At 47.1% G+C, this 18607-nt stretch overlaps 1 protein-coding gene across 1 annotated transcript; it reads left to right on the forward strand.

The window, feature by feature from the left end:
• The first annotated feature begins 14620 nt into the window (after positions 1 to 14620).
• trim69 (tripartite motif containing 69) lies at positions 14621 to 18425 on the forward strand. Its single transcript, XM_070850457.1, has 6 exons — positions 14621 to 15313; positions 15604 to 15699; positions 15940 to 16173; positions 16791 to 16813; positions 16895 to 17010; positions 17149 to 18425. The coding sequence occupies exons 1-6, from the start codon at positions 14684 to 14686 to the stop codon at positions 17691 to 17693; spliced, it is 1644 nt and encodes a 547-aa protein (XP_070706558.1). The 5' UTR covers positions 14621 to 14683; the 3' UTR covers positions 17694 to 18425.
• The last annotated feature ends 182 nt before the right edge of the window (positions 18426 to 18607 follow it).

An 18607-nucleotide genomic window follows, 5' to 3' on the forward strand; every position in this document is an offset into this window, starting at 1 on the left:
TAACCCTAACCCTAACCCTAACCCTAACCCTAACCCTAACCCTAACCCTAACCCTAACCCTAACCCTAACCCTAACCCTAACCCTAACCCTAACCCTAACCCTAACCCTAACCCTAACCCTAACCCTAACCCTAACCCTAACCCTAACCCTAACCCTAACCCTAACCCTAACCCTAACCCTAACCCTAACCCTAACCCTAACCCTAACCCTAACCCTAACCCTAACCCTAACCCTAACCCTAACCCTAACCCTAACCCTAACCCTAACCCTAACCCTAACCCTAACCCTAACCCTAACCCTAACCCTAACCCTAACCCTAACCCTAACCCTAACCCTAACCCTAACCCTAACCCTAACCCTAACCCTAACCCTAACCCTAACCCTAACCCTAACCCTAACCCTAACCCTAACCCTAACCCTAACCCTAACCCTAACCCTAACCCTAACCCTAACCCTAACCCTAACCCTAACCCTAACCCTAACCCTAACCCTAACCCTAACCCTAACCCTAACCCTAACCCTAACCCTAACCCTAACCCTAACCCTAACCCTAACCCTAACCCTAACCCTAACCCTAACCCTAACCCTAACCCTAACCCTAACCCTAACCCTAACCCTAACCCTAACCCTAACCCTAACCCTAACCCTAACCCTAACCCTAACCCTAACCCTAACCCTAACCCTAACCCTAACCCTAACCCTAACCCTAACCCTAACCCTAACCCTAACCCTAACCCTAACCCTAACCCTAACCCTAACCCTAACCCTAACCCTAACCCTAACCCTAACCCTAACCCTAACCCTAACCCTAACCCTAACCCTAACCCTAACCCTAACCCTAACCCTAACCCTAACCCTAACCCTAACCCTAACCCTAACCCTAACCCTAACCCTAACCCTAACCCTAACCCTAACCCTAACCCTAACCCTAACCCTAACCCTAACCCTAACCCTAACCCTAACCCTAACCCTAACCCTAACCCTAACCCTAACCCTAACCCTAACCCTAACCCTAACCCTAACCCTAACCCTAACCCTAACCCTAACCCTAACCCTAACCCTAACCCTAACCCTAACCCTAACCCTAACCCTAACCCTAACCCTAACCCTAACCCTAACCCTAACCCTAACCCTAACCCTAACCCTAACCCTAACCCTAACCCTAACCCTAACCCTAACCCTAACCCTAACCCTAACCCTAACCCTAACCCTAACCCTAACCCTAACCCTAACCCTAACCCTAACCCTAACCCTAACCCTAACCCTAACCCTAACCCTAACCCTAACCCTAACCCTAACCCTAACCCTAACCCTAACCCTAACCCTAACCCTAACCCTAACCCTAACCCTAACCCTAACCCTAACCCTAACCCTAACCCTAACCCTAACCCTAACCCTAACCCTAACCCTAACCCTAACCCTAACCCTAACCCTAACCCTAACCCTAACCCTAACCCTAACCCTAACCCTAACCCTAACCCTAACCCTAACCCTAACCCTAACCCTAACCCTAACCCTAACCCTAACCCTAACCCTAACCCTAACCCTAACCCTAACCCTAACCCTAACCCTAACCCTAACCCTAACCCTAACCCTAACCCTAACCCTAACCCTAACCCTAACCCTAACCCTAACCCTAACCCTAACCCTAACCCTAACCCTAACCCTAACCCTAACCCTAACCCTAACCCTAACCCTAACCCTAACCCTAACCCTAACCCTAACCCTAACCCTAACCCTAACCCTAACCCTAACCCTAACCCTAACCCTAACCCTAACCCTAACCCTAACCCTAACCCTAACCCTAACCCTAACCCTAACCCTAACCCTAACCCTAACCCTAACCCTAACCCTAACCCTAACCCTAACCCTAACCCTAACCCTAACCCTAACCCTAACCCTAACCCTAACCCTAACCCTAACCCTAACCCTAACCCTAACCCTAACCCTAACCCTAACCCTAACCCTAACCCTAACCCTAACCCTAACCCTAACCCTAACCCTAACCCTAACCCTAACCCTAACCCTAACCCTAACCCTAACCCTAACCCTAACCCTAACCCTAACCCTAACCCTAACCCTAACCCTAACCCTAACCCTAACCCTAACCCTAACCCTAACCCTAACCCTAACCCTAACCCTAACCCTAACCCTAACCCTAACCCTAACCCTAACCCTAACCCTAACCCTAACCCTAACCCTAACCCTAACCCTAACCCTAACCCTAACCCTAACCCTAACCCTAACCCTAACCCTAACCCTAACCCTAACCCTAACCCTAACCCTAACCCTAACCCTAACCCTAACCCTAACCCTAACCCTAACCCTAACCCTAACCCTAACCCTAACCCTAACCCTAACCCTAACCCTAACCCTAACCCTAACCCTAACCCTAACCCTAACCCTAACCCTAACCCTAACCCTAACCCTAACCCTAACCCTAACCCTAACCCTAACCCTAACCCTAACCCTAACCCTAACCCTAACCCTAACCCTAACCCTAACCCTAACCCTAACCCTAACCCTAACCCTAACCCTAACCCTAACCCTAACCCTAACCCTAACCCTAACCCTAACCCTAACCCTAACCCTAACCCTAACCCTAACCCTAACCCTAACCCTAACCCTAACCCTAACCCTAACCCTAACCCTAACCCTAACCCTAACCCTAACCCTAACCCTAACCCTAACCCTAACCCTAACCCTAACCCTAACCCTAACCCTAACCCTAACCCTAACCCTAACCCTAACCCTAACCCTAACCCTAACCCTAACCCTAACCCTAACCCTAACCCTAACCCTAACCCTAACCCTAACCCTAACCCTAACCCTAACCCTAACCCTAACCCTAACCCTAACCCTAACCCTAACCCTAACCCTAACCCTAACCCTAACCCTAACCCTAACCCTAACCCTAACCCTAACCCTAACCCTAACCCTAACCCTAACCCTAACCCTAACCCTAACCCTAACCCTAACCCTAACCCTAACCCTAACCCTAACCCTAACCCTAACCCTAACCCTAACCCTAACCCTAACCCTAACCCTAACCCTAACCCTAACCCTAACCCTAACCCTAACCCTAACCCTAACCCTAACCCTAACCCTAACCCTAACCCTAACCCTAACCCTAACCCTAACCCTAACCCTAACCCTAACCCTAACCCTAACCCTAACCCTAACCCTAACCCTAACCCTAACCCTAACCCTAACCCTAACCCTAACCCTAACCCTAACCCTAACCCTAACCCTAACCCTAACCCTAACCCTAACCCTAACCCTAACCCTAACCCTAACCCTAACCCTAACCCTAACCCTAACCCTAACCCTAACCCTAACCCTAACCCTAACCCTAACCCTAACCCTAACCCTAACCCTAACCCTAACCCTAACCCTAACCCTAACCCTAACCCTAACCCTAACCCTAACCCTAACCCTAACCCTAACCCTAACCCTAACCCTAACCCTAACCCTAACCCTAACCCTAACCCTAACCCTAACCCTAACCCTAACCCTAACCCTAACCCTAACCCTAACCCTAACCCTAACCCTAACCCTAACCCTAACCCTAACCCTAACCCTAACCCTAACCCTAACCCTAACCCTAACCCTAACCCTAACCCTAACCCTAACCCTAACCCTAACCCTAACCCTAACCCTAACCCTAACCCTAACCCTAACCCTAACCCTAACCCTAACCCTAACCCTAACCCTAACCCTAACCCTAACCCTAACCCTAACCCTAACCCTAACCCTAACCCTAACCCTAACCCTAACCCTAACCCTAACCCTAACCCTAACCCTAACCCTAACCCTAACCCTAACCCTAACCCTAACCCTAACCCTAACCCTAACCCTAACCCTAACCCTAACCCTAACCCTAACCCTAACCCTAACCCTAACCCTAACCCTAACCCTAACCCTAACCCTAACCCTAACCCTAACCCTAACCCTAACCCTAACCCTAACCCTAACCCTAACCCTAACCCTAACCCTAACCCTAACCCTAACCCTAACCCTAACCCTAACCCTAACCCTAACCCTAACCCTAACCCTAACCCTAACCCTAACCCTAACCCTAACCCTAACCCTAACCCTAACCCTAACCCTAACCCTAACCCTAACCCTAACCCTAACCCTAACCCTAACCCTAACCCTAACCCTAACCCTAACCCTAACCCTAACCCTAACCCTAACCCTAACCCTAACCCTAACCCTAACCCTAACCCTAACCCTAACCCTAACCCTAACCCTAACCCTGCACCAGCCCTGTGGCCAGTGCATACCCAGCACCCCTTCGGGGGCGCTGGGAAGACCCAGAACCTAACCCTAATCCTAATCCTGAGTCTAACCCTAATCCTAATCCTGAGTCTAACCCTAATCCTAATCCTGAGTCTAACCCTAGGTCTAAGCTCTCCCTCTACAAAACCCTTACCTTAACCACTCTCCTTTAGTGCAGCCCTAACCCTAGCAAAAAACACCCTACAATCCACTCCAAAACACCCCCCAGACAACCCTACAATCAACTCCAAAACACCCTCCAAAACACCCCCCAATCCACTCCAAATGGCCTCAAATGCACCCCTAGGCACTTCCTGGAAACACCTAGGGACAAAAAACACTTGGTCATATTTTCACTCACTATAGTCAATGCAACTTTTCAACATAACTCGCCCTAGGAATGTCCCACCAACACCATTCAACCACCCCTAGGCTCCCCTTAAGCCAAGCTACCCGACCCTAGGATTTCAGCTCCACAGCGCCAACTACTGGTCGACCACTTTTCCAAAAAACACTCTCCAGGACACCCTCCAATCAACTCCAAATGGCCTGAAACGCGCTCCTAAACACTTTCTGGGGGAACTTTTTTCAAAAAAACACTTTGAAAAATTTCACCTCACTCAACTCTATGGGGAATTTTCAAACGCCTATAACTTTAAAACCACACCTCCTAGCGCTTTGCAAACCACTTCCGCCTGCCATAATTCGGCCCTTCTGAACACGCCAGGCTTGGTCCCGTCTCTCTACGACCTTCCCTTCCGGAGATACAACAAAAACAAACTTTTTTTCGCTACTTACGCCCACTTCCCGACGTCACAGCCACTAGGGGGACCCACCAAACGAAAGACAGCCTATGGAAATGGGGGGGTACCACCCACTTTCAGCTCTCTACCTCCAACGGTTCGGGAGTTATCACCCAAAAACAGGACCATCAAATTTGATGATCGTGGTTATTACCCCCCTTACCTAACCCTAACCCTAACCCTAACCCTAACCCTAACCCTAACCCTAACCCTAACCCGGTTCGGGAGTTATCACCCAAAAACAGGACCATCAAATTTGATGATCGTGGTTATTACCCCCCTTACCTAACCCTAACCCTAACCCTAACCCTAACCCTAACCCTAACCTAACCCTAATCCTGAGTCTAACCCTAATCCTGAGTCTAACCCTAGGTCTAAGCTCTCCCTCTACAAAACCCTTACCTTAACCACTCTCCTTTAGTGCAGCCCTAACCCTAGCAAAAAACACCCTCCGGAACACCCTACAATCCACTCCAAAACACCCCCCAGACAACCCTCCAATCAACTACAAAACACCCTACAAAACACCCCCCAGATAACCCTCCAATCCACTCCAAATGGCCTATAATGCACCCCTAGGCACTTCCTGGAAACACCTAGGGACAAAAAACACTTGGGCAAATTTTCAACCACTATAGTCAATGCAACTTTTCCTCATAACTCGCCCTAGGAATGTCCCACCCACACCATTCAACCACCCCTAGGCTCCCCTTAAGCCAAGCTACCCCACCCTAGGATTCCAGCTCCACAGCGCCAACTACTGGACGGCCACTTTTCCAAATAACACTCTCCAGGACACCCTCCAATCAACTCCAAATGGCCTGAAACGCGCTCCTAAACACTTTCTGGGGGAACTTTTTTCAAAAAAACACTTAGGAAAATTTCACCTCACTCAACTCTATGGGGAATTTTCAAACGCCTATAACTTTAAAACCACACCTCCTAGCGCTTTGCAAACCACTTCCGCCTGCCATAATTCGGCCCTTCTGAACACGCCAGGCTTGGTCCCGTCTCTCTACGACCTTCCCTTCCGGAGATACAACAAAAACAAACTTTTTTTCGCTACTTACGCCCACTTCCCGACGTCACAGCCACTAGGGGGACCCACCAAACGAAAGACAGCCTATGGAAATGGGGGGGTAGGAAAAACCTCAACTCTCTAGCTCACAAGCTTCTTCAGTTACCGGCCAGTCTGAGGATCGCCGTTTCGGCGATCGTGGTTATTACCCCCCTTACCTAACCCTAACCCTAACCCTAACCCTAACCCTAACCCTTCTAACCCTGAGTCTAACCCTGAGTCTAACCCTGAGTCTAACCCTGAGTCTAACCCTAACCCTGAGTCTAACCCTGAGTCTAACCCTGAGTCTAACCCTGAGTCTAACCCTAATCCTAATCCTGAGTCTAACCCTAATCCTGAGTCTAACCCTAGGTCTAAGCTCTCCCTCTACAAAACCCTTACCTTAACCACACTCCTTTAGTGCAGCCCTAACCCTAGCGAAAACACCCCCCAGACAACCCTCCAATCCACTCCAAAACACCCCCCAGACAACCCTCCAATCAACTCCAAAACACCCCCCAGATAACCCTCCAAACCACTCCAAATGGCCTCAAATGCACCCCTAGGCACTTCCTGGAAACACCTAGGGACAAAAAACACGTGGGCAAATTTTCACTCACTATAGTCAATGCAACTTTTCAACATAACTCGCCCTAGGAATGTCCCACCAACACCATTCAACCACCCCTAGGCTCCCCTTAAGCCAAGCTACCACACCCTAGGATTCCAGCTCCACAGCGCCAACTACTGGACGGCCACTTTTCCAAAAAACACTCTCCAGGACACCCTCCAATCAACTCCAAATGGCCTGAAACGCGCTCCTAAACACTTTCTGGGGGAACTTTTTGCAAAAAAACACTTTGAAAAATTTCACCTCACTCAACTCTATGGGGAATTTTCAAACGCCTATAACTTTAAAACCACACCTCCTAGCGCTTTGCAAACCACTTCCGCCTGCCATAATTCGGCCCTTCTGAACACGCCAGGCTTGGTCCCGTCTCTCTACGACCTTCCCTTCCGGAGATACAACAAAAACAAACTTTTTTTCGCTACTTACGCCCACTTCCCGACCTCACAGCCACTAGGGGGACCCACCAAACGAAAGACAGCCTATGGAAATGGGGGGGTACCACCCACTTTCAGCTCTCTACCTCCAACGGTTCGGGAGTTATCACCCAAAAACAGGACCATCAAATTTGATGATCGTGGTTATTACCCCCCTTACCTAACCCTAACCCTAACCCTAACCCTAACCCTAACCCTACTTTTACAAAAAACACTCTCCAGGACACCCTCCAATCAACTCCAAATGGCCTGAAACGCGCTCTTAAACACTTTCTGGGGGAACTTTTTTCAAAAAAACACTTTGAAAAATTTCACCTCACTCAACTCTATGGGGAATTTTCAAACGCCTATAACTTTAAAACCACACCTCCTAGCGCTTTGCAAACCACTTCCGCCTGCCATAATTCGGCCCTTCTGAACACGCCAGCCTTGGTCCCGTCTCTCTACGACCTTCCCTTCCGGAGATACAACAAAAACAAACTTTTTTTCCCTACTTACGCCCACTTCCCGACGTCACAGCCACTAGGGGGACCCACCAAACGAAAGACAGCCTATGGAAATGGGGGGGTAGGAAAAACCTCAACTCTCTAGCTCACAAGCTTCTTCAGTTACCGGCCAGTCTGAGGATCGCCGTTTCGGCGATCGTGGTTATTACCCCCCTTACCTAACCCTAACCCTAACCCTAACCCTAACCCTAACTCTAACCCTAACCCTAACCCTAACCCTCTAACCCTAACCCTAACCCTAACCCTAACCCTAACCCTAACCCTAACCCTGCTCCTAAACACTTTCTGGGGGAACTTTTTTCAAAAAAACACTTTGAAAAATTTCACCTCACTCAACTCTATGGGGAATTTTCAAACGCCTATAACTTTAAAACCACACCTCCTAGCGCTTTGCAAACCACTTCCGCCTGCCATAATTCGGCCCTTCTGAACACGCCAGGCTTGGTCCCGTCTCTCTACGACCTTCCCTTCCGGAGATACAACAAAAACAAACTTTTTTTCGCTACTTACGCCCACTTCCCGACGTCACAGCCACTAGGGGGACCCACCAAACGAAAGACAGCCTATGGAAATGGGGGGGTACCACCCACTTTCAGCTCTCTACCTCCAACGGTTCGGGAGTTATCACCCAAAAACAGGACCATCAAATTTGATGATCGTGGTTATTACCCCCCTTACCTAACCTAACCCTAACCCTAACCCTAACCCTAACCCTAACCCTAACCCTAACCCTAACCCTGCTCCTAAACACTTTCTGGGGGAACTTTTTTCAAAAAAACACTTTGAAAAATTTCACCTCACTCAACTCTATGGGGAATTTTCAAACGCCTATAACTTTAAAACCACACCTCCTAGCGCTTTGCAAACCACTTCCGCCTGCCATAATTCGGCCCTTCTGAACACGCCAGGCTTGGTCCCGTCTCTCTACGACCTTCCCTTCCGGAGATACAACAAAAACAAACTTTTTTTCGCTACTTACGCCCACTTCCCGACGTCACAGCCACTAGGGGGACCCACCAAACGAAAGACAGCCTATGGAAATGGGGGGGTACCACCCACTTTCAGCTCTCTACCTCCAACGGTTCGGGAGTTATCACCCAAAAACAGGACCATCAAATTTGATGATCGTGGTTATTACCCCCCTTACCTAACCCTAACCCTAACCCTAACCCTAACCCTAACCCTAACCCTGCACCAGCCCTGTGGCCAGTGCATACCCAGCACCCCTTCGGGGGCGCTGGGAAGACCCAGAACCTAACCCTAATCCTAATCCTGAGTCTAACCCTAATCCTAATCCTGAGTCTAACCCTAATCCTAATCCTGAGTCTAACCCTAGGTCTAAGCTCTCCCTCTACAAAACCCTTACCTTAACCACTCTCCTTTAGTGCAGCCCTAACCCTAGCAAAAAACACCCTACAATCCACTCCAAAACACCCCCCAGACAACCCTACAATCAACTCCAAAACACCCTCCAAAACACCCCCCAATCCACTCCAAATGGCCTCAAATGCACCCCTAGGCACTTCCTGGAAACACCTAGGGACAAAAAACACTTGGTCATATTTTCACTCACTATAGTCAATGCAACTTTTCAACATAACTCGCCCTAGGAATGTCCCACCAACACCATTCAACCACCCCTAGGCTCCCCTTAAGCCAAGCTACCCGACCCTAGGATTTCAGCTCCACAGCGCCAACTACTGGTCGACCACTTTTCCAAAAAACACTCTCCAGGACACCCTCCAATCAACTCCAAATGGCCTGAAACGCGCTCCTAAACACTTTCTGGGGGAACTTTTTTCAAAAAAACACTTTGAAAAATTTCACCTCACTCAACTCTATGGGGAATTTTCAAACGCCTATAACTTTAAAACCACACCTCCTAGCGCTTTGCAAACCACTTCCGCCTGCCATAATTCGGCCCTTCTGAACACGCCAGGCTTGGTCCCGTCTCTCTACGACCTTCCCTTCCGGAGATACAACAAAAACAAACTTTTTTTCGCTACTTACGCCCACTTCCCGACGTCACAGCCACTAGGGGGACCCACCAAACGAAAGACAGCCTATGGAAATGGGGGGGTACCACCCACTTTCAGCTCTCTACCTCCAACGGTTCGGGAGTTATCACCCAAAAACAGGACCATCAAATTTGATGATCGTGGTTATTACCCCCCTTACCTAACCCTAACCCTAACCCTAACCCTAACCCTAACCCTAACCCTAACCCTAATTAAAAATTAAAATTTGGAAATTTAATTTGAATTGAATTAGACTAATTGGAATTTGATTTGATTTGATTTGAAATTTGTTTTGATTTGATTGATTGGTTTAATTATTTATTAAATAAATAGATTAAACAATTAATTAAATAGATAAATTAGTTAATTAATAGATATTAAAATTTGATTTCATTTGATAAAAAACAATTTAAATTCAATTAATTAATAACAAAGCCAAATTCATGAGTGGATTCGAGGAGGGGTGGACGGCAGTCAGGTACGGCGGAAGACGCCGCCGCCGTCCACCCACCAAGTGGCAGAACTGGGGGATGGACCGTGCACCTCCTGCTCCTTATTGGGAGCAGGGTCAGGACACTGTACCTAACCCTAACCCTAACCCTTAACCATTCCCACCTTATCTTTCCTAACCCTAACCATTCCTAACCCTAACCTTAACCTTTTCCATTTCCTTCCTAACCCTAACCCTTAATTAATTAATTAAAAATAAATAATTTAAAATTTAAATTGGTTAAATACATAAATTTGAATAAAATTGGAGAATTGAAAAATTACTTAGGTTTAAATTCATGATTTTAAATTAATTTGGAGAATTAAAATTGATTAAAATTAGTTTCATAAATTAGCTGTAAAAACAATTAATACGGAATTCAAATTACTTACATCATTAAAAAACAATTTAAAAATTCATAAATATTAAACAAGTTAAAATGTAATAATAAATAGTTAAAATACAAAAAGATTAAAAGTTTTAATTCATTTTAGTAATTTAATATCTTAAAAGTAGAGAATGGGTTTTAAATTTAAGTTATTTTCTAAAATAAACCAAGTTGTAAAAAAGGCGCAATTTAGGCAGGTATAAATAAAACTCATAGTATACTGCCTTCATTCTGAAGCTTACTTTCGAAGAGACAACATCTCTGGAGCAAAGCTGACGGACCATATAGCAGCCAGTGCTTTTTTTTCAATTTGTGCCCTGCCTGAAGAAGACTTGTAATAAGTTGAAACGTCGCGCATTGGGCACATTATTGAGTTTATTTAGATAGTTTTGATTTCATAAAATTTATTTTGTTTTATTTCATTTGATAATTCATTTTAATAAATATTAACATAATTCATACATTTAATTCATAACTTTTTAATTGAACTTTATTAAAAAATAACAAAAACTTAATTGAAAAGAACAACAAAATTAAAATCATGGCCGATCGGGGCCGCTGGACGCGGGTGCGCTACGGGAAGCGACCTGCCCGGCAACAAAGGTCCAGGGACCGGGGAGGGAGACCAGCTTGGAGGAAGGACCGAGCACCTCCTGTCTCCTTCGGGAGACAGGCTCATTCGCCTTCCCCTAACCCTAACCCTTACGCCCACTTCCCGACGTCACAGCCACTAGGGGGTGCCACCCATCGATTCAGCATGCCATGGGTACGGAGGGTAGGCACCAACTCCAAAACTCTAGGACCCTCCTATCCGGACTTATCGGCTCATGAAGTTCATGGGTAGGGGTACCCATATCAGTTTTCATCATATAACCTAACCCTAACCCTAACCCTAACCCTTCTTCAGTTACCGGCCAGTCTGAGGATCGCCGTTTCGGCGATCGTGGTTATTACCCCCCTTACCTAACCCTAACCCTAGGGGGTGCCACCCATCGATTCAGCATGCCATGGGTACGGGGTGTAGGCACAAACTCCAAAACTCTAGGACCCTCCTATCCGGACTTATCGGCTCATGAAGTTCATGGGTAGGGGTACCCATATCAGTTTTCATCATATAACCTAACCCTAACCCTAACCCTAACCCTAAACAAACTTTTTTTCGCTACTTACGCCCACTTCCCGACGTCACAGCCACTAGGGGGACCCACCAAACGAAAGACAGCCTATGGAAATGGGGGGGTAGGAAAAACCTCAACTCTCTAGCTCACAAGCTTCTTCAGTTACCGGCCAGTCTGAGGATCGCCGTTTCGGCGATCGTGGTTATTACCCCCCTTACCCTAACCCTAACCCTAACCCTATGGAAATGGGGGGGGTACCACCCACTTTCAGCTCTCTACCTCCAACGGTTCGGGAGTTATCACCCAAAAACAGGACCATCAAATTTGATGATCGTGGTTATTACCCCCCTTACCTAACCCTAACCCTAACCCTAAATAGATTAATCAATTAATTAAATAAATAAATTAGTTAATTAATAGATATTAAAATTGATTTCATTTGATAACAAACAATCTAAATTCAATTAATTAATAACAAAGCTAAAACTCATGAGCAGATTCGAGGAGGGGTGGACGACGGTTAGATATGGCGGAAGACGCCGCCGTCGTCCACCCACAAGATGGCAAAACTGGGGGACGGACCGTGCACCTCCTGCTCCTTATTGGGAGCAGGTTCAGGATAGAGTACCTAACCTAACCCTAACCCTAACCCTGCACCTGTGAAGAATAGAGAAAGAGAAAAGGATTTAGAAACAAAACAATTCCACTTACTTGGAAATAAAACCTGAAATAGAGAGAATTAGTTACAAATGATTTTACTTACCTCGAGACCAAACCTGCAAAGGAGAAAAAGAGAAAGAAAAACTCAGGATAGACAATTCCATTTAATTGGAAAGACAAACATAGAAAGAAAAATTGAAAACAAATCTCAGCTAAAGAGTAATAACTCACAAGGAAGGGAGTATTGAGATGATATACTTAACTGGAAATGGTGAAGTATAACGACATGCGTAGGCCCGTGCCTTGCCTTTGGCTCCCCACTTTCAACTGCCGAGTCGTTGGACAAGGTGGGGGGAGTCATCGAGATAGCTTCTAACATCCTAACCCTAACCCTAACCGGTGTGATGGACCGTGCACCTCTGCTCACCCTCTAGGGTGAGTGGCTCAGTCCCCTCTACCTAACCCATATCAGTTTTCATCCTATGACCTAACCCTAACCCTAACCCTAACCCTCATGGTTATTACCCCCTTAGGGTTAGGGTTACCCCCCTTAGGGTTAACCCTAACCCTGGTTCTCAGGTTCCTGTGGATCCTGGTTCTCCTGCTGTGGTTCTCAGGTTCCTGTGGATCCTGGTCCTGGTTCTCCTGCTGTGGATCGTCAGCCACAGACACTTTTTACTGATATCAGTCCTGTTATTATTATTCACATATTAACTATTGTCATGTCAATGTCAATGTTACCACATTGATCAGTATCAGTCACACTCCTATTGTCAGCACTGTAGTTGCTGTTAGTATTTTGGTTGCTCTTTGTGTTTTTCCCATTAAAGGGGAGTTCTTCCTGCCACAGTTGCCTAATATAATATCTGATGCTGCTCATGTGGGGATTCTTGAATCCTTGGGTGAATCCTTGGGTCTCTCTTAATTAAAGAGACCTGCTTAGAAGGGAAGTGTCTTGAGATAATGCTGTTGTGAATTGGCACTATATAAATAAAGATTGATTGAGATTGATTGATCTCATCATAATGTTCACGGAGAGCGTTATGGACTTAGATAATTTCATTTTTCAAATAATAACTGTGTTCACTTCAGATAATTAACCATTTAAACACCTGCACACTGTATCAAACCTCTCCAGAATTTCCCCCTGGGGATCAATAACGTATTTCTATCTATTTCTATCTGAGCCTGTAATGATGTGAAATAAACTGTTTAGTTCACACTTTGGACAGCAGATGTCACTGTTGTCCCTGACAGAGTGTAGAGGCAGACAAACACGGATCCTAATCATTGATAAAATCCATCAATCAACCATTTTTCAAGCACAGAGAACAATTTCCTCTGTGTGTGTGTGTGTGTGTGTGTGTGTGTGTGTGTGCGCGCGTGTGTGTGTGTGTGCGGGGGGGGGGGGTGTCCTCACACCAGATTGAATGGTAAATGTGCTCTCTCTATGCATCTGTCTCTCGCTCACACACACACACACACAAACACAGATGCACACACACAAACACACACTCTCACACATTTTTGAATGTACATAATAATGGGTTTATGCTCCTGATGTGTGATTATGTTCCAGTAGATAATCACAGGGTGTCTGTCTGTCTGTCCTGTGGGATTAGCCTCATGTAACGACACCCTTGGATATTTAAACTCTTCAGAGGGTGTCAGGGCTCCGTCTCTCTAAACATGTTCACTAGACTGTAAATACCTCCAATAATAGCTCGGAGGGGAAAAGAGGCTCACAGGATGCCTGCAGTACTTGTGTTTGTCGGTGGTGGAGTTTTCTTCCTGCAGGACGTCTCCGTTCTGTGTGGAAACCTCTTAATTATCCTGTTTACCCCTTTTACGGACAGAGTGCCGTCATGAAAAGAAGCACTTACACCAGCACACACACACGTACAGACAGACAGATACATGCACACACAGTCACATAAAATGGATTTATATTTTTCTGCAGTCACTGAGCAGCAGATTATGGTTTCGGTGAAGCTGGACTTTCTTCAGTCACTGGCCAGACTTGAGAGGACAATCAGCCAAGTTTAGAACATCCACGGCCCACATCGTTTCCTGACTAAGGCGTGACGTCAGTCCGGAGGGAAAAGGGAGGCCCTTTGTGATCCCCTCAGTATCTGCTGAGGATGTGAGAGGCTGTGGCTGCTTCTGCACCGCCCCCTTTATTTCCCCACAATCAACAGGAAGCCTGGAGGCCAGAGAGAGCAGCCAATCTTCAGGAGAGGAAAGACGAAGGTCCAGCTGTACACTCACAACAAAGGACAACAATCAAGGCAGAGGAATGAACAAGAACCAGAAAGAAGTCAAGAAAATCCAGTCAGTTTATCTGCAAAACCTGGAAAAACTGAATCAGGGGATAAAGGCAGACAAGAAAAGTTGGAAACCAAAGGAAGGAGACTTTACTGCAGCGATGGAAAAGCTGCGACAGCCCCCCATAGCTGGGAAGGTAACCAAGAGCTCAGCGCATAGAATCAGCAGAGACCTCACCTGCTCCATCTGCCTGGATCTGTTCAAGCAGCCCGTGTCTCTGCCCTGCGATCACACCTTCTGCCAGGGGTGCATTGAGGGCTACTGGACCGGCCCCCGGGGCCCTGGGCAGGGAGGCTCCGGCTCCTGCCCTCAGTGCAGGAAGGTGTACCCCGGACAAAGCTACAGGCCCAACCGCATTGTTGCCAACATAGTGGAGAGTTACTGTCAGGGTCTGGAGGAGAGTGGTGCAGCAGCCCGCCTGGCAGATGCTGGGCTGACAGAGAGGGCTCCTGCTCCTGTCCCACGCTGCAGTCGACATAGAGAGGAGCTGAAGCTCTACTGCGAGGAGGACCAGGAGCTGGTGTGTCTGGTGTGTGGTCTATCCCAGGAGCACAGAAACCACACCATGGTGTGTGTCCAGGAGGCTGAACAGAAGTACAGGGTGAGTTCAGCTTCATGCCAAAGTTTGTCGGTACTGAAGAGCTCAGCAGAATCTCCACATCGTACAATTTATCTGAAGCCTCAATTAACTCCGTTGAAGTTCTGCGCCTCAGGAGGTTAGGTGTGTGTGACTTATTGCGCAACACAGAGTCTGTGGTCAGCAACAACACCAGCGCTACTTCACCATGTTATTCCTGTACCTGTGTTTTGTTATAAAGAATAGCAGATGTGACTTTGTGTTTGTCATGAGCTGCAGCTCAGTGTGCAGTCGTGTCTGTCTCTGTCTGTCAGGCGTCTCTCAACAGCTCCATGGATTCCCTCAAAGCTGAGCTCAACACAGCGCTGCAGTGTGACCGGGAGGCCGAGGAAGAGGTTAAAAAGCTCAAGGTGAGAGGAAATGCCACCACAACAACCACATATGGACACACTGCAATCACTGCTGCATTTCTGTACCACTATGGAAGTCCACTGTGACCCCTTTAATGTCTTAAAACCAGATTTGACCACACAGAAATGAGTCTGCTGATGTCTCTTGTTTCTGATTCATTAGTCCCTTTTTCATTTGTGCTGTGCTTCCACTGTAATAAAACGTGTAATGACAATTTCCATCATCCTCCACCTACGTAGGAGCACACTGCTGACCTGAAGCAGCGCATTGAGGCCCAGTTCAGTGACCTGCATCAGTTCCTGTACCAGGAGGAGAAGCTGCTGCAGGTGAAGCTGAAGACGGAGGAGCGCAGAGAGCTGATCCGACTAGACGAGCACAAGGCCCTGCTGTGTGTGGAGATCTCCCGTCTGCAGAGAGCCGTCCATGAGATAGAGGACAAGCTGAGGGAGCAGGACGCCTTCAGTCTGCTGCGGGTGGGTTCAGCTCACATCAACTTCATACAGCTGGAAGTTATTAAGAGCATGATGAGTCAGCTCTGGGGACGATTACGGCCAGAAGAGCTGAGCTTTGGATTTCAGACATAAGAACTATTCATATGAGACTGAAACTTGAGGTAAGGAGGTAAAGTTTGTGGTTAATTTATGTTTCTGTGCTGAAATGTTAAACAGGATCCAGCATCAACTTTCAGCATTTTACTTCAGCAGGGTGTGACCACTTTGGCTTTCCTGTTGCACTTCTTGAGCATGTTAATCGTGTCGGTTTGAGTGAGTTTGAGGAGTTTGACGTACCGGTAAAAACATGCTTTTGCAACATTTTGCAGCTATTCTAAAGACAAAGGGCTTGGGCAGTGAGCGTAGACAGGATATAGGCCAGTGATCTCACCCGCTGATCTTGAGGATAAGGAGTTTGGCTGAGGCTCAGGGCCACACTGAGGCCACGGCTGCGGGACTTTCCCCGGCCACAGCGAGAGCCCACAGGGTGGGATAGCGTGAGCTCAGACATTGATGTAATGTGGAAAAAGCTCTCTTTTCTCTCAGATCCAACAAAACTAATCAGCAGTCTGTCTCCCTTTTCCTGTGTCTCATTTCAGAGCATCAAAGTCCTACTCCAGAGGTGAGTGTGGGAACTACTTTTTCCTGGAAAGGGTTTGTTTTTATTCTCCCTCCACTGCTCTGACTTTGCTTTTGTTGGCAGGCCTTCGCTGAAGTTTGAGAAGCCCACATTTACACCGCCCAGTTTGTGTGAAGGTCGGTTTGCAGGGCCCCTGCAGTACAGAGTGTGGAAATCCATGAAAGGAAGCATTTATCCAGGTACTTTGAGTAACTCGTATGCCTTGGCAAGTGTAAATTACCAGCACTGAACTACACAGAACCAACACCGATCATCTGAGCATTACTGTGTATTACTAGAAAACCCTCAGTCTGATTTTCTATTTTTCTTGTTTTTAGTCCCGGCAGCCATTACCTTTAACTCGAGCACAGCCAACCCTTGGCTCAGCCTGACCTCCTCCCTCACCTGTGTTCGCTACCAGACCTTCAACCACACGGTGCAGGACAACCCCTACAGGTTCAACGCTGCCCTGTCACTGCTCGGCAGTCAAGGCTTCACCCACGGACGGCACTACTGGGAAATCGAAGTGTACAGCAGCACAGTGTGGACTGTGGGGGTGGCCCGTGAGTCTGTGCCCAGAAAGGGTGTCATCAAAGCCCTTCCAGCCAACGGCTTCTGGACTCTGACCCTCTCCTACGGGATACAGTACATGGCTGGCACTTCACCGCCAACCGTGCTGTCTCTGGAGGAGCCGCTGGCCAGGATCGGAGTGTACCTGGACTACAAGAGGGGTCTGGTGTCCTTTTACAATGCAGAGAGCATGACACACCTGTACACCTTCAGGGAGACCTTCAGCGAGACGCTGTACCCGTACTTCAACTTGGGCTTTCTGGATAAAGTGCATGAAAATGAGCCTCTCAAAGTTTTCTTACCAAAGATATAAAGGCTGTGATGAAAGTACAGCTGAAAGGGAGCCAAAGGGTAAAACAAACAGGAGGAAAACAATTCTGGTTTCAGATGACAGAAGCGTCTGCCCATTAAAAACAGAAAGGGTCCCCCTGGAGTTAAACTAAACTAAACACTGTGTGTAGCCTTTGCCTTTTTATTTCTGCCACCTGTTGCGCACAAGGATAGTGTGAGCGTTAGGTCTTCACTCATTTGAGAGCAGCCTCTCCTAAAACTGCACAGGGACACTTTGAACAACCTTTTGTCCAGTTTGTGGACCTCTGGGATCCGTCACGTTTCACTTCAGAGAAACTGTACGTCAGCGAAGAAAGTGAAACTGAATAATGTGCTCTTCTGATTCTTTTAATCATTCAGTAATCATTTTCATGCATGATTCAATAAAATGTCTCTTTATATTGTGATTTTTTGACATGTTGAATTTATATACGTGATATTTTAGTTGATTATGTCATATTACACTAATGATTTATTTGGTGCATTTAATGACCCTGGGAAATGTTAAACTTTTTGATTGGAACAGTGATCAGATGTGTGTAAAAGCCACTTGGATTTAACAGTCCTGTGAACAGATGGTTGTGATCTGGGGTATATTTGTACCTGTGGCAGACGTCCTGACGTACCACCTGTTTACTCAGGCCACATTGAGTGGAACCAAATATCACTCAGAATTTTGTGGGTGACATTTTAATAAAAGCATTTCTGGAAACTTTTTCCAAGCGTGCTTATTCCACCACAAAATAAACAGAACATTCTTGTCATCGGCGTTTGGTAGATGGTGATGCACTATTGGTTTAAGACTGTCAGAGGTCACATGACCACACCTGGCCCCCTCAGGTGAGATCTCTGCACCTTAACCAGAGACTGTGTGAGTGTTGTCGGCATCCTGAGGTG

This window comes from Pempheris klunzingeri, chromosome 19, assembly GCF_042242105.1.
Source record: "Pempheris klunzingeri isolate RE-2024b chromosome 19, fPemKlu1.hap1, whole genome shotgun sequence".
In the NCBI taxonomy this organism is placed as follows: Eukaryota; Metazoa; Chordata; class Actinopteri; order Acropomatiformes; family Pempheridae; genus Pempheris; species Pempheris klunzingeri.

Excerpts from the sequence above, each read along its gene's own strand:
- trim69 (XM_070850457.1), top strand. The coding sequence starts at position 14,684 with ATGAACAAGAACCAGAAAGAAGTCAAGAAAATCCAGTCAGTTTATCTG. Across the intron at positions 16,174-16,790 it reads ACGCCTTCAGTCTGCTGCGG|AGCATCAAAGTCCTACTCCA; the intron begins GTGGGTTCAGCT and ends GTCTCATTTCAG. Across the intron at positions 17,011-17,148 it reads GAAAGGAAGCATTTATCCAG|TCCCGGCAGCCATTACCTTT; the intron begins GTACTTTGAGTA and ends TCTTGTTTTTAG.